General features: G+C 38.1%; 1 protein-coding gene across 1 annotated transcript; it reads right to left on the bottom strand.

The window, feature by feature from the left end:
* Positions 1 to 312: 312 nt before the first annotated feature.
* On the bottom strand, positions 313 to 6,414 carry LOC139888326 (uncharacterized). Its single transcript, XM_071871337.1, has 3 exons — positions 6,127 to 6,414; positions 746 to 1,644; positions 313 to 616 (listed from the first exon to the last, which is right to left on the bottom strand). The coding sequence occupies exons 1-3, from the start codon at positions 6,412 to 6,414 to the stop codon at positions 313 to 315; spliced, it is 1,491 nt and encodes a 496-aa protein (XP_071727438.1).
* Positions 6,415 to 23,072: the final 16,658 nt, after the last annotated feature.

Below are 23,072 nucleotides of genomic sequence, written 5' to 3'. Positions count from 1 at the left end.
AGCATCCAAAAGCCCAGGTAATTATTATTATAAAATAATAATTAATATTTCGCAGACCAAAAGTTCCGGTTCCGACAAAAGTCAAACGTGCGCGCAGTCCGCGGTTTATTCGTAACGGCAAGTAACACTAACGGTTATAAAGCATCCAATGGACAAGTTAAGCATTCCACATACACCAAGGCATGTTTTAAAGTATATATGAATATAAAACATGTGTGTCAAGGTTTCAGAGTAATAAAGTAACACAGTACGCACAAATACGCAGTTTCGCTAAAATACAAGGCACAAAAGCAAGTCAAAAAAGTCGGGTCGTTACACCGTGGGCGCCTGTTTTAGACCATAAAGAGCCTTGGAAAGGAGATACACGTGGTTGGGGCGTTTGGAGTCTACGAAACCTTCAGGTTGACTGACATAGACCTCTTCTTGAAGAATGCCGTTCAGAAAGGCAGTTTTTACGTCCATTTGATAAACGGTGAATCGCTTGTGAGCAGCATATGAAAGAAATAGACGGATGGCTTCTAATCGAGCCACAGGAGCAAATGTTTCGTCGTAGTCAATTCCTTCTTGTTGTCTGTATCCTTTTGCTACAAGACATGCTTTGTTACGAATGATGATGCTGTGAGGATCCTTCTTATTTTTGAAGATCCACTTGGTATCAATAATGGTTTTTCCAGATGGACGAGGAACAAGTTCCCATACTTCAAGCCGATCAAATTGATGAATTTCTTCTTGCATGGCTATAGACCAGTCGGGATCTTGGAGGGCCTCAAAGGCAGTTTTAGGTTCGATCGTGCTCAGAAAGGCAGCGAAGAGGCATTCATTGTTGGAAGCCTTGCGAGTGTGGACGGGAGCGTCTCGATCACCAATGATTTGATGAATTGGATGATCCGCAGTCCATTTCATGGAATGTGGAAGAGGTGTAGTAGATTCATCATTAAGAGAGGAGACGGTATGCGAGGAAGATGAGGATCCAGAACGTTCAGTGTTGTCAGTAGGGTAGGTGGCATTTTCTTCCCACAGAGGAACAAGGGTATCTGCATTTTGTTCGGTGGAAAGTATGGGAGGGTTTGCAGCATCTAGAGACCTAGTATCTGTTTCATTTGAAGGAGTATCTTCACTAGATTCGAGAGGAGACGATTCAACAGCTGGAGGATGAGAGTTGAAAATGGGAGCGTTGTTTGAGTAAGACACTCTAGTGTCAAGGTCATCTAGAAGAAGAAATTCGGAGGAATTACTTTCGTTGGATGGTGATTCGCCCATGACCGCTGGAGTATAGGAACTGATTGTGATTGATTCGGGGAGAGCCGGTTCAGAGGGTACCGTGGGGTTTGACGACATTGGAGGGATGATGGGTTCAAACAACACATCTAGATCATCAGAGGTGGCCAGTGGAACATGTCGGAAGTGAGGATCAGAATTGAGTCCAGGGCGAGAGCCGTTATGACCAAGAACCATTCCAGACATCTCATCAAACTTGACATTGGTGCTTTCTTTAATGATTCGAGTTCGACGATTATAAACATGATATGCCACACGATCTTGAGAGTAGCAAATAAATATTGCTTCATCACCGCGAACATCAAACTTTCCAAGGTTTTCCTCGTCGTTTAGAACATAGCACACGCATCCAAATATGCGAAAGTACTTCACATTGGGTCAACGTTTGAAAAGAAGTTCATATGGAGTTTTGTCGAATCGACGATTAATAATGGACCGATTTTTGGTAAAGCATGCAGTGTTAACAGCTTCAGCCCAGAGGGACGGGGGTAGCTTGGAATAAACAAGCATTGTTCTTGCTGCTTCAACAAGGGTGCGATTACATCTTTCAACAACTCCATTTTGTTGTGGAGTACGAGCGACAGAGTTTTGATGGGTGATACCAGCATGATCTTGATAAGAGTTAAGAACAGAGTTTTGAAATTTCGTGCTGTTATCAGTTCTGAGAGTACGTACAAGCATATTGGTGGATAATTGGATTCTTTTCAGAAAATCAATGATTATTTTCAGAGTTTCAGACTTACTTTTCAGAAATCTGACCCATGTGTATCGTGAATAGTCATCAACTATCACCAGGATGTACTTTCTTCCACCAAGACTGGAAACACGCATTGGTCCACAAAGGTCCATGTGAAGCATATGAAGTGGACTGGAGGTGTTGAATTCAGTTTTTGATTTGTGGGAGGATTTATGAATCTTTCCCAAAGCACATGAAGGGCAAACGTGTGAAGTATCGAATGAGATGAGTGGATGATGTGCGAAATGTGGTATATGAATTAATGTATGAAATAATATGGAAAAATACCAATTAAAGATTGTTACACACTAACGGGCAGTGTACCCGATCGTGTAGTAGTATAAATAATGGTTTAGTTCCGTGTATCGTTCCAAGGACAGTTGGATTAGTCAAACTAGAATTAGGAACTATATTATGATTAACTAAGTAAATAAAACTTAAAGGTACAAGATATTATATTTTTGTGGCTATTTAACGATTTAGCCAAATCAAAGAAGATTAAAAGTAAAAACAATATTTTTAGTCTTTTAAGTTTATATAATGAAAACAAATGCAACGAAAGCAAATAAGATAGTTTGATTAAGATCAGAGATACGAAATGTTTATCTAGATATTTTACCCTCGGTATTGGATGTAGTTATATTGTTGAGACCCGATTGAATGACTATGTGTGTGAGTTACCTAATAGATTTACCAAGAGTTCTCTTTAGTAAACACGTAAACTCGATTACAAGATCAAGGGTTCCCTTTTCTCTATAGTTCTCGTGTTTGTAACCAAATAACTATGATATATATGCTAATCACCCAAATCGACTTGCCAAGAGTTCTCTTTAGTAAGTACTCAAACTAGAATTACTAAGTGGAGGGTTCCCTATCACCTAGACCTTTTCATTTGTGACTAGTTGATTAGCTAGATCAAAGACTTGAATAACAATTGTCTTTTACATTCGCTCTACACAATTCATTCCTATATCGTCTAATCATTTTGATCTAATTTACTCCCTTGGTCCGGTTTAGTAAACAATCAATCTAAGACAAGTTGATTGTAAATCAATATGATACATCAACAAGAGTTCTCTTTATCAACAACATATCAATTAACTAGATACAAATCATTTGACATCAATAAGCATGGTTCTTTGATTCAAGCTCTAATCTAATCACACATAATACATTGAATCCATAAGATTACATCCAATACCTCAGTTATTAATCTAGACAAACATTATAGATTTTAGCCAAAAATCATATTAACTAACAAAATAACAATCAATTGATAAGTAGAATTCATTGTGAAGAACAAGAAATCAACCTAATAGAGAATGAATCTTGAATGTAGAAGGTGTTGAATCTTGATTCTTGGATGTTTAAGCCTCTTCTAAGAGCTTGGAATTCTCCAATTTTGCTCCTAAAATCGTCTTGAAACTGCTCTCTTTCGTAACTGTTCGTATCTCTCTCAATAATACACTTTTAAAGTGGTGAAAGTTGGTCAAAAGCAAAAAGTAGCTGAAACCTACTTCTGGACGGCGTCCAGATTTCTGGACGGTGTCCAGTTGTGAAGGCCTGGACGGCGTCCAGATTTCTGGACGGCGTCCAGTTATGAAGGGCTGGACGGCGTCCAGAAATCTGGACGGCGTCCAGTTGTGCTGAATTGTTCTGTAACGTTTTTTCCAAATCTCCCTTCATTTGGACTGTGTCCCAATCATTTTAGACGGCGTCCAACATATCTGAAGCCTTGTTTTATCATTTTAGAGCGCTAATTTGACCATAACTTGTATCGGAATCAACTATTATGAAATCACAACTTATAGAATGGTCATAATTCACCAAAACTCTTTATAAACCACTTTCCGATACACTTTTCATACCTTTATGTATTACTTGTAGAAACCGCCTTAACTATCCTAGATTCGAGAGTATTTTACACGATATTGCGAGATATATATGATGTAATTGAGCAATATAAAAACACCCCACACTTAAACCTTGCTTGTCCTCAAGCAATTCATTCTTACAAAGTAGAAAACTATCAAACAGACTTACACAATATAGAGTACACACATCACACCAGTAACGCAAAACACATGAAACACACACGTTTATTTGAAACGCAAACTCACGCTATATGAAACACACGCTTTAAGTATAACACACACATTTATTGTAATCACACTCACGCTATATACACAATGAGAACACACGCACACATTTTTTGGGAGTTTTAGAGCCAAGTATCCGAAAAAATTTGATCCTACGGAAATCAGGACCTTATGAAAAACGTTTTATGTTTTTGAAAATATAATCCTAGTTTTTACACTAGGCACGTTTTCCCATTTTTTGTCGGATTTTCTGAATTTTTGGAAAATGAGTGCGGGTTTCCCGCTATTGGTCAAGCCAATCCATCCCACAGTACCTAACATCGTTAGATGTTGGTAAGAAAATAATGCGTTTACGAGGATACACATTACGTCCAGATATCATCGATAATCATGAGGTAATCATCTAATCCGTTAAGTCAACCATAAAGATTGAGGTTCATCAGGCTTAAAAGCTGATATCTTACCTTTCCGGAGGTTATCCACTGGGAATCTGATCAATTCACTGACATTTTGTGTATCATGGAGCGCTTCCCATTTGGCTAGCAAATCTCCCTCATTGAGATAAGCTTTGACTACCAGTTTCCCTGTTTGACGTTGAGGCCTGGTAGATTTCCAGTCGATTTTAGCAATGACTTTTCAAGATTTTTCGTCAAGCTACAACTGGTCTGGACTACAACTTCTGAAACAAATAAGCAAGTGTGTCGTTCGGAAGACTTTACTTCCTTGAGGATGGAATGGATACATCCTATGGGTAATAATAAAGTGGTCGGACGCAACATTGTCCTTGTTAGGAGAAACAATGAGGATCGTCCAGTTTTAGTTTTCGATCTGGCGCGAGGTCCGGTTTCCGACCACGCTATGCAATCACCGCTCTCTCACGGTTTACACTCGTTTTGGTACAAATGACCTACAAGTTAGCTTTACTAAACTAATAGGATTTTCATTCAAATAACTGAATGATAGTACAACTTCAAAGACTATTAATAATTTAAAACATAACTTAATATTTATTTTCTAGTTTTAGAACACAACGTATGTAAAATGGTTTTGGACAATTTTTGTTTCTAAGGCTACCTGAAAATTTTAAAATTTTGATCATAAACGCCTTAATTTTTGTAAAACGAATTCCCGATAAATTTCTATCTCCTACCCCACACTTAAGATCATGCAAGGCCCTCATTGCATGAAATCAGAAAAATGATTAAATTTAGAGGGCAAAGTGATAGGGTGATTGTAGAAATTTTCAAATTTTTAACCTGTAAATCGTGGAACATGTAGACGAATGCCGCTGAACTTACTGCCAGCATAAGAGCATCGTCCATTCCTCGATTATCAACATACATACATCATAATATCAAATGTTGCTGAACTTAATGCCAGTCTTTGAAGTTCAACCACGCTGCACAATTTAACAAACCACACAAATAATAATAAAAATAACGGTGTTTTTACAATCGCATCCATTATCAAACCACAAAATTAGTTTAAAAATACAAACCAATATTGTTTTAATACACACCATAACAAATAAATAGATTGTTTGAAAATGTAACAAGATGATCATTGGCACGCAGGCCTTCAGTTATCGTAAGGCCAAAAGTAGTTTTCTGAGCCATCTCTGCTTCGGCGTCCTCGCGGGTATTCCTGCTCAAATTGGTTCCTGGCATCCTGCATCGCAACGTTAGTATTATAAATTGGGTAAGGCGGAGGTGGGTTTTCAGGATCAGTGTAGTATTGGGATGACAGACGTGTTGTTCCATAGTACTGATCGGGGTTGAAATAATATAACTCGGTGTTATGGTTATTCCAATTAATACCATAACTGTTCCATCCCTGGTTATGTACTTGAGCAATCTGGCGTTGCTCCATTCCTTGCTGACTCACCCTCATGTTGTTCATATTATTGACCAAATCATCCCAACCAGATTGAGACGGATACCAAGGACCTTGACCTTGAACATTTGTCTGGGCTTCCATTTCTGCTTCCTCTTCCTCTTGTTGTTCCTGTTGTACATTCGCGCCACTACCACTCGCGCCACCTGCCACAAAAGGTACCAAATGCCTATTTCCATCGTACATCAAAATCTCGGCGTTAACATAAGAATCCTTTTTCAAGGGTTTCATTGCATGGTCACATTCTATGAGGCAATTAAGATCAATATTAAAGTGACGGGCAATCCGTGTAATGTAGTGGCCCCCTAGAAGCGGTTTGTCTCTTCGCGCATCCGTAGCTATACCCAGCAAATAGTTCCCAATTAACCCCGGTATATCGGTGTGACAACCCCTTTTTATTTGATCCATTATCCATAGATCCAGAGATTTAACCTTTTCATGTCCTTCGACTCTCGCATTAAAGGTACATGCGATAAGTCGATGGAGTAGCTTATCGTCAGGGGTTACTATTTCAGTATACCTGTGTCTGCTTGATTTGAACGGGGTAGATGAATTTGGCCCTCTAATCCTTCTCCAAAAGGATTGTTCATTAAAACTTACTCCCCCATGATACTCTGAGCTTACCAAATATTGCCTTAATTGTGCGTCAGTAAGCTCATGAAAAATACCCAAAACTCTGTATAACCTAAAACTACTCAAACTTCTTTCATCACCCCTAGCCGGAATCTAAAGAAAGCTTCCGAGAGTGGATCGCGGACATTGTTGAATCGGAAAGTTGAGTAAAATTCTTTACATAGCACGGGAAACACTTGATCGTGTAGACTGAAAATTTGTTCCCATGCGTATGTCAATCTATTACTATATGGTATAGCTAACAAACGAGTAACATGGGCGTGCATACCCGCCTCAATCAAAGGAGTCCAGTCCAAATACCATGTAGCATTAATTGGTTGACGGGTAATTCGAGCAAAAGTTTCCCCGTAATCATCATTGTCCCGAAGATGTTCTAACCAAACTATTGGATTATTTTGAGCGTCTTCTTCTTCGCCGGATGATGATGATTAATGTTGTTGAGCTGGTGGTGATGGTGGAACGTTTCTTGATGTTCTGCCCCTTTTTGGTTGTCTACCACTGCTAGATTGTCCCTGCAAAACATAATAACACCAAAACAAAGAACATAGAAACCGTTGTGTTAATGTTAGCTAAAAATATAACCGAGTAGCAAGGGGAATTAGTCATGCCATAAGCATTGTGATTCATATAAGTAAAAGCGTATGTTCAGAATAATTGATCACAGTCAACCAAAGTCAACATAAACTAGCAAATACACTCTCACAAAAATGTGGTTCACAAAATTCACAATTAGGCATCAACTTAGGACTCAAGCATGTTGCGTTCATAGGTCATGACATTTAAACTTGCATTTTAATGATATTCATTACAATCATAGCACTAGTTATCATAATTTAGTTCAAAATGACCATTATAACACCACTACATCATAGCATTCCATGCCATCAATCCACTTCAATAGGCTAAAACATGTGAGAAACTAGCATACATCTTTCATAAGAACATCACAATTCAAAGCATGCTAGAAATTCACTTAAATTCAATTTATGACCCGGCCAAATTAACATCTATATCATCAACAACAATTAAACACTTCACAAGCTTCATAAACATCACAAACAAACTCAATAATCTTGAATTAATTACCCTAATTTCGGATTTAATCACTACAAACCCTAGAATCATGAACATACCCATCAAACATATAATTATTGCAAAATCAAGACATAATGGGTAATTAAACAACTAAGGTATGTTAATCTAAACAAGAATCATGCAAATCAAACACCCCACACTTATCTTTCACTAAATTATGCATATAGACATACAAATCAAGTAATTGAGAAAGAAAAGTATGAAAAGTGATTAGCAATACCCTAGAAAACATGATTCAATCTTGAATTTGAAGGAAGAATGCACGAATTTGAAGTAAGAAATTAGGGTTTTAGGTGTTGGTTCATTTTTGGGAGAGAAAAACTGAGTTTAAAGTGTGTGTGGTTGAAAAATGGGTTGGATAACCTTTAAAACGCGTTTTTTTTCTGAGTCAGGTGTCTGGATGACGTCCAACATTCTGGACGGCGTCCAGTATTAAAGAGCTGGACGGCGTCCAGAAATCTGGACTGCGTCCAGTAAAGAAAAGCTAGACGGCGTCCAGAAAATCTAGACGGCGTCCAGTTACACTAAAACCTACTGACCACTTTTTTCGAAAATCCTTTGAAATTGGATGGCGTCCAAGGCTATTTGGATGGCGTCCCAATGGTCTGGAGGCTCAAAATCTTCATAAAACTCATAAAAATTCCCGTTTTCAACACACAAAAGCTCATATCATCATCATAGATCATTTTGTACATTAAAAACAATGAAACCAATCATAAAACATTCGATTCACACTATTTACACGCTTGAACTTTCTTTAACGAGTCGTTCATCCAACTCGTCCCCATTTTTATTTAGGCTCTATTCTCAAAGTTGAGGCTAACCTCGTCTTCGATTTCCAGGGGATCATCGACATAGTGTTTGACCCGGTAGCCATTCACTTTAAAAATGTCGCCCTTGCAGTTCACCACTTCAATTGTACCATAAGGGTACAGTTTTCTAATAACAAATGGTCCTGACCATCGGGACTTAAGCTTTCCTGGTGATAACTTGAAACGGGCGTTGTAAACAAGGACACGATCTCCTTCTATGAATTATTTTGGATTTTTCAATCTCTTGTCGTTCCATTTTTTGGTCTTTTCCTTATAAATTAGAGAGTTGTCATAGGCTTCAAGCCTCAACTCGTCTAATTCATTCAACTGGGTCAAACGTAACCGACCCGCCTCTTGGTAATTCAAATTACATGCCCTTAGCGCCCAATGCGCTTTGTGCTCAATCTCCAACGGGAGATGGCATGCTTTTCCGTATACCATTCGGAAAGGAGTGGTTCCAATAGGTGTTTTGTAAGCCGTGCGAAAGGCCCACAATGCATCGTTTAACTTAACTGACCACTCTTTTGGATTCGCACCAACGGTCTTTTCAAGTATGCGTTTTAACGATCGATTGGTATTCTCCACCTGCCCACTTGTTTGGGGATGATAAGATGTTGAAATTTTATGGATTACTCCATATCTTTTCAACACCTTTTCTAATTGCTTGTTGCAAAAGTGGGTACCTCGGTCACTGATAAGGGCTTTAGGCGTGCCAAACCTTGAGAAAAGTTCCATTAAAAAGGTTACTACAACTCGGCCATCATTTGTAGGGAGAGGTTTTGCCTCCGCCCATTTGAAAATATAATCAATGGCTACGAGTATGTAGAGATAAGAATGAGATTTTGGAAAGGGCCCCATAAAGTCAATTCCCCAAACATCGAACACCTCGCATACTTGGATGCTTTGTTGAGGCATTTCATCCCGTTTAGTGATTTGAACGGCCCGTTGGCACGAGTCACAAGCCTTACAAATGGCGTAGGCATCTTTGAATATTGTAGGCCAATAAAAACCGGCCTCGTAAACTTTCCTCCCCGTAATTTGGGGACCAAAGTGCCCACCCGTTGGACTACGGTGACAATCAAGAAGAATTTGAGTGCATTCCTTTCCCGAAACGCACCTCCAAATCATACCATCCGCGCAAAGCCTAAAAAGATAAGGGTCTTCCCAGAAGTAGTATTTCAGGTCACTAAAGAATTTTTTTCTTTTCTGATGTGACCAACCGGTTTCTAAGTACCCTCCAACAAGATAGTTGGCTATGTCAACAAACAATGGATCATCAATTTTCTCAATTTTCATGAGATTTTCGTCCGGAAAGTTATCTTGGATAACAGTCTCATGGAGAACCTCAAGATTCGGGTTCTCAAGTCGAGAAAGGTAATCGGCAGCTAGGTTTTCGGCCCCTTTTTGTCTTTAATATCAATGTCGAATTCTTGCAAAAGTAAGACCCAACGTATTAACCGGGGTTTAGCATCTTGCTTAGCAAGCAAGTACTTTAATGCTGAATGGTCTGTATAGACAACCATATTTGCTAGTACCAAATAGGATCGGAATTTATCAAAAGAAAAGACAATTGCCAGGAGTTCCTTCTCGGTGGTAGTATAATTAAGTTGGGCTCCTTGCAATGTCTTACTAGCATAATAAATGGGCTGGAAATGTTTTTCAATTCTTTGCCCCAAGACGGCACCAATAGCAAAGTCACTAGCGTCACACATAAGTTCGAATGGAATTGACCAATTCGGCGATATGAGAATGGGTGATTGCGTGAGTTTTGCTTTAAGGAGATTAAAGGCGTTAAGACACTCGTCCGTAAAGACAAATGGAGCGTCTTTCTCAAGAAGTTTGTTCATCGGGGTTGTAATTTTAGAAAAATCTTTAATGAACCGACGGTAGAAACCGGCGTGCCCCAGAAAACTTCTTACACCTTTCACATTTAACGGTGGTGGTAATTTGGCTATGACTTCCACTTTAGCTCTCTCCACCTCTAGTCTCGCAGAGGAAATTTTATGACCTAAAACAATGCCCTCTCTCACCATAAAATGGCATTTTTCCCAGTTAAGTACAAGATTAGATTCTTCACACCTAATCAACATATGCTCAAGATTATGAAGACATGAATCAAAAGAATCACCGAAGACTGAAAAGTCATCCATGAATACTTCCATAAAGTCTTCAATCATATCATGAAAAATAGCTACCATACACCTTTGAAAGGTAGCAGGAGCATTGCATAAGCCAAAAGGCATACGTCGATAGGAGAAAGTACCATAAGGGCATGTAAAGGTGGTTTTCTCTTGATCCTCGGGTGCTATAGGGATTTGGAAATATCCCGAGAAACCGTCAAGAAAACAATAAAAGTTCTTTCCTGCTAACCTTTCCAACATTTGATCAATGTAAGGAAGGAGAAAGTAGTCTTTTCGGGTAGCATCATTTAATTTTCTATAATCAATACATACCCTCCAACCCGTGATAGTCCTAGTGGAAATTAATTGATCGTTTTCATTGGTGATAACAGTCATGCCACCCTTTTTGGGTACACATTGACTCACCCAAGGACTATCCGAAATTGGGTAAATAAGACCCGCATCTAGGAGTTTGACAATCTCCTTTTTAACGACCTCTTGCATATTAGGGTTCAAACGCCTTTGTCTTTGTACACATGGCTTATAGTTATCTTCCATTAATATCTTATGTGTACAATAAGAGGGACTTATACCTTGATGTCATGAATTTTCCATGCTAGAGCCGGTTTATGGGCTTTTAACATAGAAACAAGTTTAGACTTCTCACTTACAGAGAGTTCGGATGAAATGATAACCGGGAGAGTAGAATCCTCTTGAAGGTAAGCATATTTCAAATGACTTGGAAGTGGCTTGAGTTCCAAAACGGGAGGTTCTTCAATCGATGTTTTACATCGATACTCATTTTTTAAATCCAATTTTCTGTATTCTTCATCATTTGGCTCATAACCTTTAGCCATCAAGGTGGTCAACATCTCCACTTCTTTCACCATGTTTTCTTCATCACCTTCCGCCAAAATGCATTCTCCCGAACCTTGCAATTCTGGAAATTCCTGCAACAACTCTGAATATGCGTCTACGGTTTGCAAATAATAACATTGGTCATCAGTAGACGCAGGGTATTGCAAGGCATGGTCAACGGAAAAGGTAACCTTAACATCCTCAATACTAAGGGTCAATTTCTGCCCATGAACATCTATCATAACTTTAGCGGTATTGAGGAAAGGTCGACCCAATATAAGAGGTACACGTGTGTCCTCTTCCATGTCCAAAATTACAAAATCGGCCTGAAATACTAGGGTACCCACTTTTACTAACATATTCTCTAAAATTCCACGAGGGAATTTAACAGAGCGGTCAGCTAGTTGAATTTCCATTCGAGTTGGTTTTAGTACCCCGGGGTTTAGCTTAACATATAATGAATAAGGCATTAAATTTATGCTAGCCCCTAAATCCGCTAATGCTTTAATGCATTCCAAATCTCCTAGGAGACATGGTATGGTAAAACTTCCAGGATCTGCTAACTTCTTTGGTATTTTGTTCATCAAGATTGCGGAACAATTAGCATTCATGGTGACTGATGAAAGTTCCTCCATTTTCTTCCGATTAGTAAGTAAGTCTTTTAAGAACTTAGCATACTTGGGCATACCTGAGATTACATCAATGAAAGGCATATTTATGTTAATTTGTTTAAACATATCTAAAAATTTTGACCTTTCGGCTTCTAGCCTTTCTTGTTGTTGCTTCCTTGGGTATGGGAGCGGTGGTTGATATGGCTTCACTACGGGTTTCTCCCGTTCTTCCTTTTCAACCACTTGTTACGGGGGTTCTTATTGGTATCGCCCGGTAAACTCCCTGGTTTTCTTTAACTAAGTAAACTAGCTAAACCACTCGTTTGCTTCTCCAAATTCTGAATTGAGGCTTGTTAGTTTCTAAACTGGTGTTCATTTTTCTCGTTTGTTTGGTTTATGTTTGTAACAAGCTGAGTTTGTGATGCTATCAACTTTTCCAACATACTCTCCAAATTTGACTTTTTATCTTCCTGTTGGGGTTTTTGATAAAAACCCGGAGTTTGTTGTTAGAACCCACTACTTGACCCTTGTTGGTAATTAGAATTTTGACCTTGAGGGTTGTAGGGGTTGTTGAAGTTCCGGTTAAACTGGGCTCTTCCTTGAAATTGATTATTATTTCTTTAGCTTATGAAAGCCACTTCTTCTTTTTGAACCATTGTTAAACCGGCATCACAATCTTTTCCTAAATGGAGACCACCACAGTATTCACAACCTACTTTCATACTATGAATTTCCTTGGTGATTTTGTCCATGTTTCGAGCAACACCGTCTATTTTCACACTTAGGGAACTAAGGTCATCATAAGCACCGGTGCTTTGGACTTAAGCATTACGAGTAATTGGTCGTTCTTGATGCTACTCATGAGAATAATCGGCTAGCTTCTCGATTATCTCATAAGCCTCTGGCTCGGTTTTGTCCATGAGTGAACCTCCGGACGCTTGATCAATGGAAATTCGGGTTGCAACATCACAACCCTTGTAAAAGATTTGGACTTTTTGGAAGGTATCCAAACCATGGTTTGGACAACCTCTTAGTATTTTGGAAAATCGATTCCATGCTTCGTACAAGGTTTCCATCGGCTTTTGACAGAATTGGGTAATTTCATGTTGGAGTCTCGCGGACTTAGAAGCTGGAAAATATTTCTTCAGAAATTTTTCCAACATACCATCCCAAGTTTCTATCGTAGCCTCGGCCAATGAATCTAACCAACTTCGGGCTTCCCCGTGGAGTGTCCATGGGAAAAGTCTTAAAAATATGGCCTGATCAGTGTCGGGTTTAAGTTTGAAAAGAAGACATATCTCTTGAAAAAGACGGATATGTTCGTTTGCATCTTCATTCGGACCACCACCAAATTGACACCTGTTATTAATCATTTGGAGAATAGGTCCTTTTATTTCAAAATTTACCTCACCAGTGGGCGGTGTAATAGCACTACCTTGTTCGGTTCGGGTTGCCTTCATCTTGGCCGCCATTGATTGTCTTGGTACCACCGGTCTTGCTTCTCCTTCCATTTCAAATTTTGGAGGAGGAACGGGCTCACCAAATTCAGAATATCTCGGCTTGGTTGTACTTGATTCTGAATGAAAAGTTTCCTGCTTTGATGAAGATTCAAAAAGTTCAAGTACTTCTTTTGGGATTCTACCAAGCTTTCTATCAGGTTCTGTAAGCGGTGTAAGTAATGGAGAATCTGAACTTCGGGTATGTGGCATATGCAACCTAAAATCTGTCAATCACATAACTAACAAAACTTATTAAACACACCGATTCTATAAGTCTAAAAATCAAAGACTATAAATAATTTAAAATAATTAAGAAACTACTTAATCACAAATTAGTTAACAATTCTATTTTGACACAAAACTGTCCCCGGCAGCGGCGCCAAAAACTTGATGTGCGAAACGTGGTATATGAATTAATGTATGAAATAATATGGAAAAATACCAATTAAAGATTGTTACACACTAACGGGCAGTGTACCCGATCGTGTAGTAGTATAAATAATGGTTTAGTTCCGTGTATCGTTCCAAGGACAGTTGGATTAGTCAAACTAGAATTAGGAACTATATTATGATTAACTAAGTAAATAAAACTTAAAGGTACAAGATATTATGTTTTTGTGGCTATTTAACGATTTAGCCAAATCAGAGAAGATTAAAAGTAAAAACAATATTTTTAGTCTTTTAAGTTTATATAATGAAAACAAATGCAACGAAAGCAAATAAGATAGTTTGATTAAGATCAGAGATATGAAATGTTTATCTAGATATTTTACCCTCGGTATTGAATGTAGTTATATTGTTGAGACCCGATTGAATGACTATGTGTGTGAGTTACCTAATAGATTTACCAAGAGTTCTCTTTAGTAAACACGCAAACTCGATTACAAGATCAAGGGTTCCCTTTTCTCTATAGTTCTCGTGTTTGTAACCAAATAACTATGATATATATGCTAATCACCCAAATTAACTTGCCAAGAGTTATCTTTAGCAAGTACTCAAACTAGAATTACTAAGTGGAGGGTTCCCTATCACCTAGACCTTTTCGTTTGTGACTAGTTGATTAGCTAGATCAAAGACTTGAATAACAATTGTCTTTTGCGTTCGCTCTACATAATTCATTCCTATATCGTCTAATCATTTTGATCTAATTTACCCCCTTGGTCCGGTTTAGTAAACAATCAATCTAAGACAAGTTGATTGTAAATCAATATGATACATCAACAAGAGTTCTCTTTATCAACAACATATCAATTAACTAGATACAAATCATTTGACATCAATAAGCATGGTTCTTTGATTCAAGCTCTAATCTAATCACACATAATACATTCAATCCATAAGATTACATCCAATACCTCAGTTATTAATCTAGACAAACATTATAGAGTTTAGCCAAAAATCATATTAACCAACAAAATAACAATCAATTGATAAGTAGAATTCATTGTGAAGAACAAGAAATCAACCTAATAGAGAATGAATCTTGAATGGAGAAGGTGTTGAATCTTGATTCTTAGATGTTTAAGCCTCTTCCAAGAGCTTGGAATTCTCCAATTTTGCTCCTAAAATCATCTTGAAACTGCTCTCTTTCGTAACTATTCGTATCTCTCTCAATAATACACTTTTAAAGTGGTGAAAGTTGGTCAAAAGCAAAAAGTAGCTGAAACCTACTTCTGGACGGCGTCCAGATTTCTGGACGGCGTCCAGATTTCTGGACGGCGTCCAGTTGTAAAGGCCTGGATGGCATCCAGATTTCTGGACGGCGTCCAGTTATGAAGGGCTGGACGACGTCCAGAAATCTGGACGGCGTCCAGTTGTGCTGAATTGTTCTGTAACATTTTTTCCAAATCTCCCTTCATTTGGACGGCGTCCCAATCATTTTGGACGGCGTCCAACATACCTGAATCCTTGTTTTATCGTTTTAGAGCGCTAATTTGACCATAACTTGTATCGGAATCAACTATTATGAAATCACAACTTATAGAATGGTCATAATTCATCAAAACTCTTTTTAAACCACTTTCCGATACACTTTTCATACCTTTATGTATTACTTGTAGAAACCGCCTTAACTATCCTTGATTCGAGAGTATTTACACGATATTGCGTGATATATATATGATGTAATTGAGCAATATCAGTGGAACACCATCAACAAGGTTGTTGGAGACAAGTTTGTTGAGGTTCTGAGAGTGAAGATGTGACATCTGGTGATGCCACAACCATGAGGTTTCAGAGGAAGCTTTGGAAACCAGGCAGAGTGGTTGTAAGTTTGAAGACACGTTTTTCATGGCAAGAGAGTAAAGAGCGGATTCACGTTTTCCTTCGAGTAGGTTGTCTCCCTCCATGGTTTGAACACAGCACATAGATCTTTCAAAGATCACGCGAAGATCACTGTCACATAATTAGCTGACACTGAAGAAACAGCACCCAAGTCCACGAACATAGGACACATGTTTGATGGTCACACCGTTGAACACATAATCTCCATACCACTCGATTGTTGCAATTTCGTCATTTCCAAAGCGAACAGTACCTAGGAACTTGTTGACATAGTTTGTCAACATTGATTTATCACCAGTCATGTGTCTGGAACAACCAGAATCCAGATACCAAACACATGCTGGTATAACCTGCAAAACAGAGTTAAGCACAAGTTTTAGGGACCCTAGTTATCTCGAGTTCCTTGTAAGCAGATACATTCAGAGAATTTAGAGCATTAGGTTCATTAGATGAAACATTCAACAAGGTCTGAACATTCATTACAACACACGAATCATGGTTTTGATGACCAAAATGCAGACGTCTTTTACATCTATTCCCGAACTGAGAAGTAAGACTTGAGGATGCTTGAACTGTTTCAGTCTTGGGTTTCATGCTTTCAAAATGCTTTGTTTTGGTTTAGGTCCTGTGAAATTTAAAACACCAAATTTAGACCTAGTTTGAAAATGATTCATGTCTTTAAGTAATGACTGTCTAGCCCTTTGTGCTCTTTTACGACGATTTTGCTTTTGAGTCTTGGTTAATCCGTCAGATATCCGCTTTACAGTATGGTTGAGATTTGGTAGTTTCGGATGTTTGATGGATTCGGGGTTGTGTTTCAATGATCTACCACTGTTGCTCTGGAAAGAGTTAGAGTGGTTGATATTTTGGTGGATGTGATGGCTGCTTGGACCACCCCTCCTGTCTAGAATAGGCGGTGCAGGGTGGTTGTGGGCTTTTCTTGCCGAGTGGTCATACACACCATGTTCTTGGATTATTCTTCGAACAGGGTTGTTTCGCCTTCCTATCAAGGTTGCGGAATGTGGTTGTTTTGGATCAGCACCCCTTTTAGTGACAATCATCTCCAAACGAGAGCCATGAATATGGTTTTTTAGGATGGTGACAGCTGGAATGACAGGTTTCCTTGAGTTCACTACAGTAGTGTAAGGAAAGCCTTGGTGATGTGGGGAGAGAACTCGTTGAGAATAGGTAGGTACCCATGGTACAAATTTCTCTTTCGTTGAATTTTATTCCTTTTGTTGAGAATAGTTTTGTGACAATGTTGGACCAAAATTCTTTTCGGCTTTTTCAAAATCACGATTCATTAAAACTTTTACTTGCAAATCAATGTTGTCCTTTTCAATAAGAGCAACATGTTTCTTATATCCTTTTAGTTCAAGTTTTAAGTCAACAATTTCTTTCCCGAGAGAATCAGCAAGAACATTTGGGGGTTCGATAAGGTGGCAGGGTGACGGTTCCTGAGGGTCTTTGGACTTTGAAATCATTTCACAGAAAGTAGTCGCTTGACTAGCAATCTGTTTTTGAAGTTCATGCACATCATGAGTAAGTTGATCATTTGTGGTCACATGGAGTGAGATTTGGTGTTGCATGGCTTTTATGATCATCAGAAATTTTCGTTCATTGTCAAAAGAATTTATTTTATTTTCGAAAAGTTCCTTTTCTAAACTGATGATGTATTTTTCTAATACCAGAGTTGGTAAATAGACAACACATTTTTGACCTTCCGAATTCTCACTTTCATTAAACAAATCAGGTAAGCTTTCATATGAAAATGAGTTTTTCTTTTTCAAATAAAGAGCGTTGATTTTATCATAGATTAGAGCAATTTCTCGTTTCATTTTAGTTGATCTTTTAGCCAATGCTTCCTCAACCTCACTGTTGGATGCAAATGTGAGTCGTGCAGGTAGGCCAATCATCAAGTATCTACTATCATACAGACAGGGCTCAGCTTTGGCCATATTGGACAAGGTGAGAGGATTTTCAAAGCCTAGGCCTTTGTTCTCACGGAAGGAGTCCTTTGGTCAATTCATGAAAAGGGTTTGATTCGAGATGTGTACTGCTAAAACAACCTTAGACTATTTGGTCCTATAGAGCTTTTCTTCAAATTGTCCTAGACGAGTTTGAAGCTCTAGATTATGTGCAGTAAGTTTAGAACATTCAGAGGTTTTCTTAGCAAGATCGAAGAGGGGTTCTCTTATCTTTTCTTCTAAGGTATCTAGGAGAGTTTTCTTAGAAGCAGTGTGTTTCTTAATTTCTTTCTCAGCATTATCTACTTTCTCACTAAGAACTTCATTTCTTAACCTAAAGTCTGTCCTTTCTATTCGTAACGGTCTCACACTAGATTCTAGCTCCTTCAATTGTGTTACTTTATTAGCTAGATCCTTCTGAAGTGTTAGGTATGCATTGTTTGACACTTTGATTTTCAATTCAGCTTTTAACCTATGGTTCTCATTTTGTAGTCCACTAACTTGACTAGCAAGTGATCTAAGGTCCTTACTCATTTTAGCAAAGTTGTCAACATACATATCAGGCAATTCACGGAGCATTTTATCATGATTATGGGAAGCAGGTTCATCTCTAATGGGTACATTAATTTGGATAGAAGGGTCATTGGCTCTCTTAGAGGTTGCTTGCAATACATCAGAAACACATTCAGAACTATTATTTACAGAGTTATAATATTCATGAATTATGTCGGTGTAAAGTTGTATCTCTTCCTCATCATCGGAAGAAACACTGTTAGGAGCATGGTTCATGTTGGTGAGTTTCACTACATTAGCACGTTCGAGCTCCTGTCCACTGTCTGACCAGTTTAGCCAAACATCATCTGAGGCTTTGAGGACCTTCCCCTTTTCGGCATCTTGGGCGAGCAACATCTTTTTCTTGTAGTACTCGGCATCCTTTCGTTTGAGTAGTCTGCATTCTCGTGCAAAGTGACATGTTTTACTACAGTTGAAACAAACATTATCGGGGTCCTTGCTGTCAGGGGCCCGGTATTGAGTGGTAGAGGTTTCGGGTTTTTTGTAGTAAGAAGAGCTGGATGAGGTTCGATTGTTGTTGTTTTTGCTAAAGCCTCCAGATGATCTCCTGAGATTCAGTTTCTTGCTGAACATTGCGGCAGCCTTGACGAGATCTCGATGTTCTTCATCAACATCAGAGTATGTGTCCTCATCAGAGGAAATGGTTTGTTTTGCTTTGAGTGAGTTGGAGCGGTTGGAAGGGGTTTTGGTGGAGCTTTTGTTAACAAACAAAGCCATTGGATCACTGGTTTCAGCGAGGTTGTATTTAGGGTTTTGGGCGGCTAGAACATCACGTTGATGATTCATTAGTTTTCCTACAACTTCATGGATGTTGTACTTCTTGGTGTTTTTGGAGGCACGAAAGTTGTTTCCATATGGTGTCCAGGTGGCATTTAGTTTCTTCAGAAATTTCATGTTCAGCTCTTGATTTTCCTTTTTCACTCCAACCTTCTTTAGCTCATTAATGACTTCTCAAGCAGATTTAGTAGAGATTAATGACAAAGCAGCAATGAATCATGTAACTTTAAGGTCTTTGATTGATTTTAACACGAATGGAGTGAAAAGTTTCAAGCACTTATTGAGTAAAACATGCAATAAAGTGACATAGTCATTGTAACTCAGTCATGGCAGCAGAAATATGAACATATGAGCATGAAAAATGAACAAAAATTTATGAGATAAGCACTAAACTAGCAGAAGACATCACAAAATTCATACCATTTCGACATACATATTATTTTCATCAGAAAAACGTGTTAAAACATACTTTTTCATAAGAAAAACATGATACAGATTGTGGTCTAAACAACATTTTCGTGCATAAAACTATAAGAAACAAGTAAATCTGAGATAAAGCATACGGATTTTAGTGCATGTTTAAGCATTTAAGACAGATTTCAAGCATAAAGATAGATATACTCAGCATACAACAAACAAATTCGTGACCAAATGAGAGTAAATCGTGATACCTCAACCGAATAACACCAAACACTCCAAAACACGAATCAAGAAGCTTCAATCCTTGGATCTACAAGCAAGATAGCAAGTACCGCTCTGATACCAATTGTTAGTCCCTAAAGAAACCTAGATTGATGGTTTTGTGAGTTGTTTAGTGGGTTGGAAGTATTAGTTATCAAGAACACTAGAGAGAAAAGGTAAAGATGAGTAATGTGCAAAATGGATAACTAGTTCAATTAGGAGTGAGGAGGTTGTTTATATATGACAACCTCCTAAGATACAAAACATACAAAGTTACCATGGTAAAAACAGTAATTACATTACATGATAAGAATAAAACCGCGCGCCACTAATCTATTACATAAACATATGTCAACACTTACAATCAGCAAAGACCTATTTTTCAAAATAAACCACCACAAACTGATGATAAAAAGCCAAATCTAGAAGATATGATGTTAAAGCTAGTTGAATCTCAAACGCAATTTTTCACATCTCAGAAACAAACCAATGAACAAAATGCTCAAGCATTTAGAAATCAACAAGCTTCTATCCAAAATCTGGAACAAGAAGTAAGTAACCTAGCAAGGTTAATAGGTGAAAGAAAACCGGGGAGTCTACCTAGCGATACAAATGCTAACCCCCAGAATGAAATAGCTAAAGCCATTACCACAAGAAGTGGTATTACACTTAAACCACCTGAAATACCTGTAATTTCTGATGACTCTATTCCTACTCCACAAGAACCACAATCTGAGCAAGATAAGGAAACAGAACCGGTAGTTGAAAAGGTTAATGAAGATAACACAGTTAAGGCTAAACCTTATGTTAAACCATACCAACCACCACTTCCTTACCCGAGTAAAATGAGTAAAGAAAGACTTGAAGCCGAGCAATCCAATTTCTTGGATATGTTTAAACAAATAAATGTTAATCTTCATTTCATTGATGTGATCTCAGGAATGCCTAGATATGCTAAATTTCTGAAAGATCTAATCACAAATAGAAAGAAAATGGAAGAACTCTCGGCTGTTACAATGAATGCTAATTGTTCTGCAGCGCTGTTGAATAAGATACCAGAAAAATTATCAGATCCAGGAAGTTTCACAATTCCATGTTTTCTGGGTAGTCTTAGATCAATAGAAGCATTGGCAGACTTAGGTGCTAGTATAAATTTAATGCCGTATTCATTAGACGCTAAACTAGACCTTGGAGAATTGAAACCAACACGCATAAGCATACAACTAGCCGATCAATCAGTAAAATATCCTAGAGGGATAATGGAGAACATGCTAGTTAAAGTTGGTACTTTAGTATTTTCAGTAGATTTTGTTATTCTGGACACGGAAGAAGATTCTCGAGTTCCTCTCATATTAGGAAGACCATTCTTAAACACGGCTAAAGCAATAATAGACGTGTTCGGTAAGAAACTGACCCTAAGTATAGAGGACGAGAGTGTTACCTTTTCTGTAGATAGAGCCATGCAACAACCGAAATCTGCAGATGATACATGTTATTATATTCAAACTGTAGATTCACATGCAGAATTGTTAGAAGAATTTCTAGAATTACAAGGAATAGGAGAATGTTCTTTAGGAGAAGGAACTGAACCAATTGATGAAGCTGAAATGTTAGCCGCACTCATGGCTAATGGATATGAACCAACAACAGAAGAAATTCAAATGCTAAACAAAAAAGACAGATATCGATATAAATCATCGATAGAAGAACCACCGAAATTAGAGTTAAAGCCACTTCCAACCCATTTGGAATATGCTTATTTACATGGTGAATCTGAATTACCTGTAATAATATCGTCTTCTCTTACGAAAAATGAAAAATCTCAACTCATTTCTGTGCTAAAAGCTCATAAACCAGCTATTGCATGGAAGATTCATGATATTAAAGGCATAAGTCCTTCGTATTGCACACATAATTTCCTTATGGATGAAGGCCATAAAACGTATGTGCAACACCAAAGAAGACTAAATCCTAATATGCAAGATGTTGTTAAGAAAGAAATTATTAAACTGCTAGATGCAGGTTTAATTTATCCAATTTCTGATAGTCCATGGGTAAGCCCAGTTCAATGCGTACCTAAGAAGGGTGGCATGACTGTCATCACAAATGAAAAAATGAGCTTATTCCTACTAGGACTGTAACAGGATGGCGTGTTTGTATTGATTATAGAAAATTAAATGACGCCACCAGAAAAGATCACTTTCCCTTACCTTTCATTGATCAAATGTTGGAAAGATTAGCCAGAAATAGTTACTATTGTTTTCTTGACGGTTTTTTCGGATATTTTAAAATTCCAATAGCACCCGAGGACCAAGAGAAAACCACATTCACGTGCCCTTATGGTACTTTTGCTTACAAACGCATGCCATTTGGACTTTGCAACGCCCCTGCAACCTTTCAAAGGTGCATGATGGCGATTTTTCACGACATGATAGAAGAATGCATGGAAGTATTCATGGATGACTTTTCAGTCTTCGGTGATACTTTTGAAACATGTCTAGTCAATCTTGAACGAATGCTTATTAGATGCGAACAATCAAATCTAGTTCTTAATTGGGAGAAATGCCATTTCATGGTTAAAGAAGGTATCGTTCTTGGTCATAAAATTTCAAAGGAAGAAATTGAAGTGGATAGAGCTAAAGTAGATGTAATTGCTAAACTTCCATATCCCACCAATATTAGAGGAGTTAGGAGTTTTCTAGGGCATGCCGGTTTTTACCGACGTTTCATAAAGATTTTTCTAAAATTGCCACTCCTATTAATAAACTCCTAGAAAAGGATGCTCCATTCATCTTTTCAGATGAATGCATCAAATCTTTTAATATTCTTAAAGAAAAACTCACTAATGCGCCGATCATGATAACTCTAAATTGGAATCTACCATTTGAACTCATGTGCGATGCAAGTGATTTTGCAATGGGAGCCGTTTTAGGACAAAGGATTGAAAAACGATTTCAACCTATTTGTTACGCTAGTAAGACGTACAAGGAGCACAAATGAACTACACAACTACTGAAAAAGAACTCCTTGCTATTGTCTTTGCTTTTGAAAAATTTCGTTCATATCTCTTTCTAGCTAAAACGGTGGTCTATATCGACCATTCTGCTCTTAGATACCTATTTTCAAAACAAGATGCTAAACCACGATTAATCCGTTG

This window comes from Rutidosis leptorrhynchoides, chromosome 2, assembly GCF_046630445.1.
Source record: "Rutidosis leptorrhynchoides isolate AG116_Rl617_1_P2 chromosome 2, CSIRO_AGI_Rlap_v1, whole genome shotgun sequence".
Classification (NCBI taxonomy): domain Eukaryota; kingdom Viridiplantae; phylum Streptophyta; class Magnoliopsida; order Asterales; family Asteraceae; genus Rutidosis; species Rutidosis leptorrhynchoides.
The sequence above is the reverse complement of the archived record's forward strand: the minus strand, read 5'-3'. Positions and strand labels throughout refer to the sequence as shown.

Excerpts from the sequence above, each read along its gene's own strand:
- LOC139888326 (XM_071871337.1), bottom strand. The coding sequence starts at position 6,414 with ATGGATCAAATAAAAAGGGGTTGTCACACCGATATACCGGGGTTAATT. Across the intron at positions 1,645-6,126 it reads CGAGTGGTAGTGGCGCGAAT|TACTTTCGCATATTTGGATG; the intron begins GTACAACAGGAA and ends CCCAATGTGAAG. Across the intron at positions 617-745 it reads GCCCTCCAAGATCCCGACTG|CATCATCATTCGTAACAAAG; the intron begins GTCTATAGCCAT and ends GGATCCTCACAG.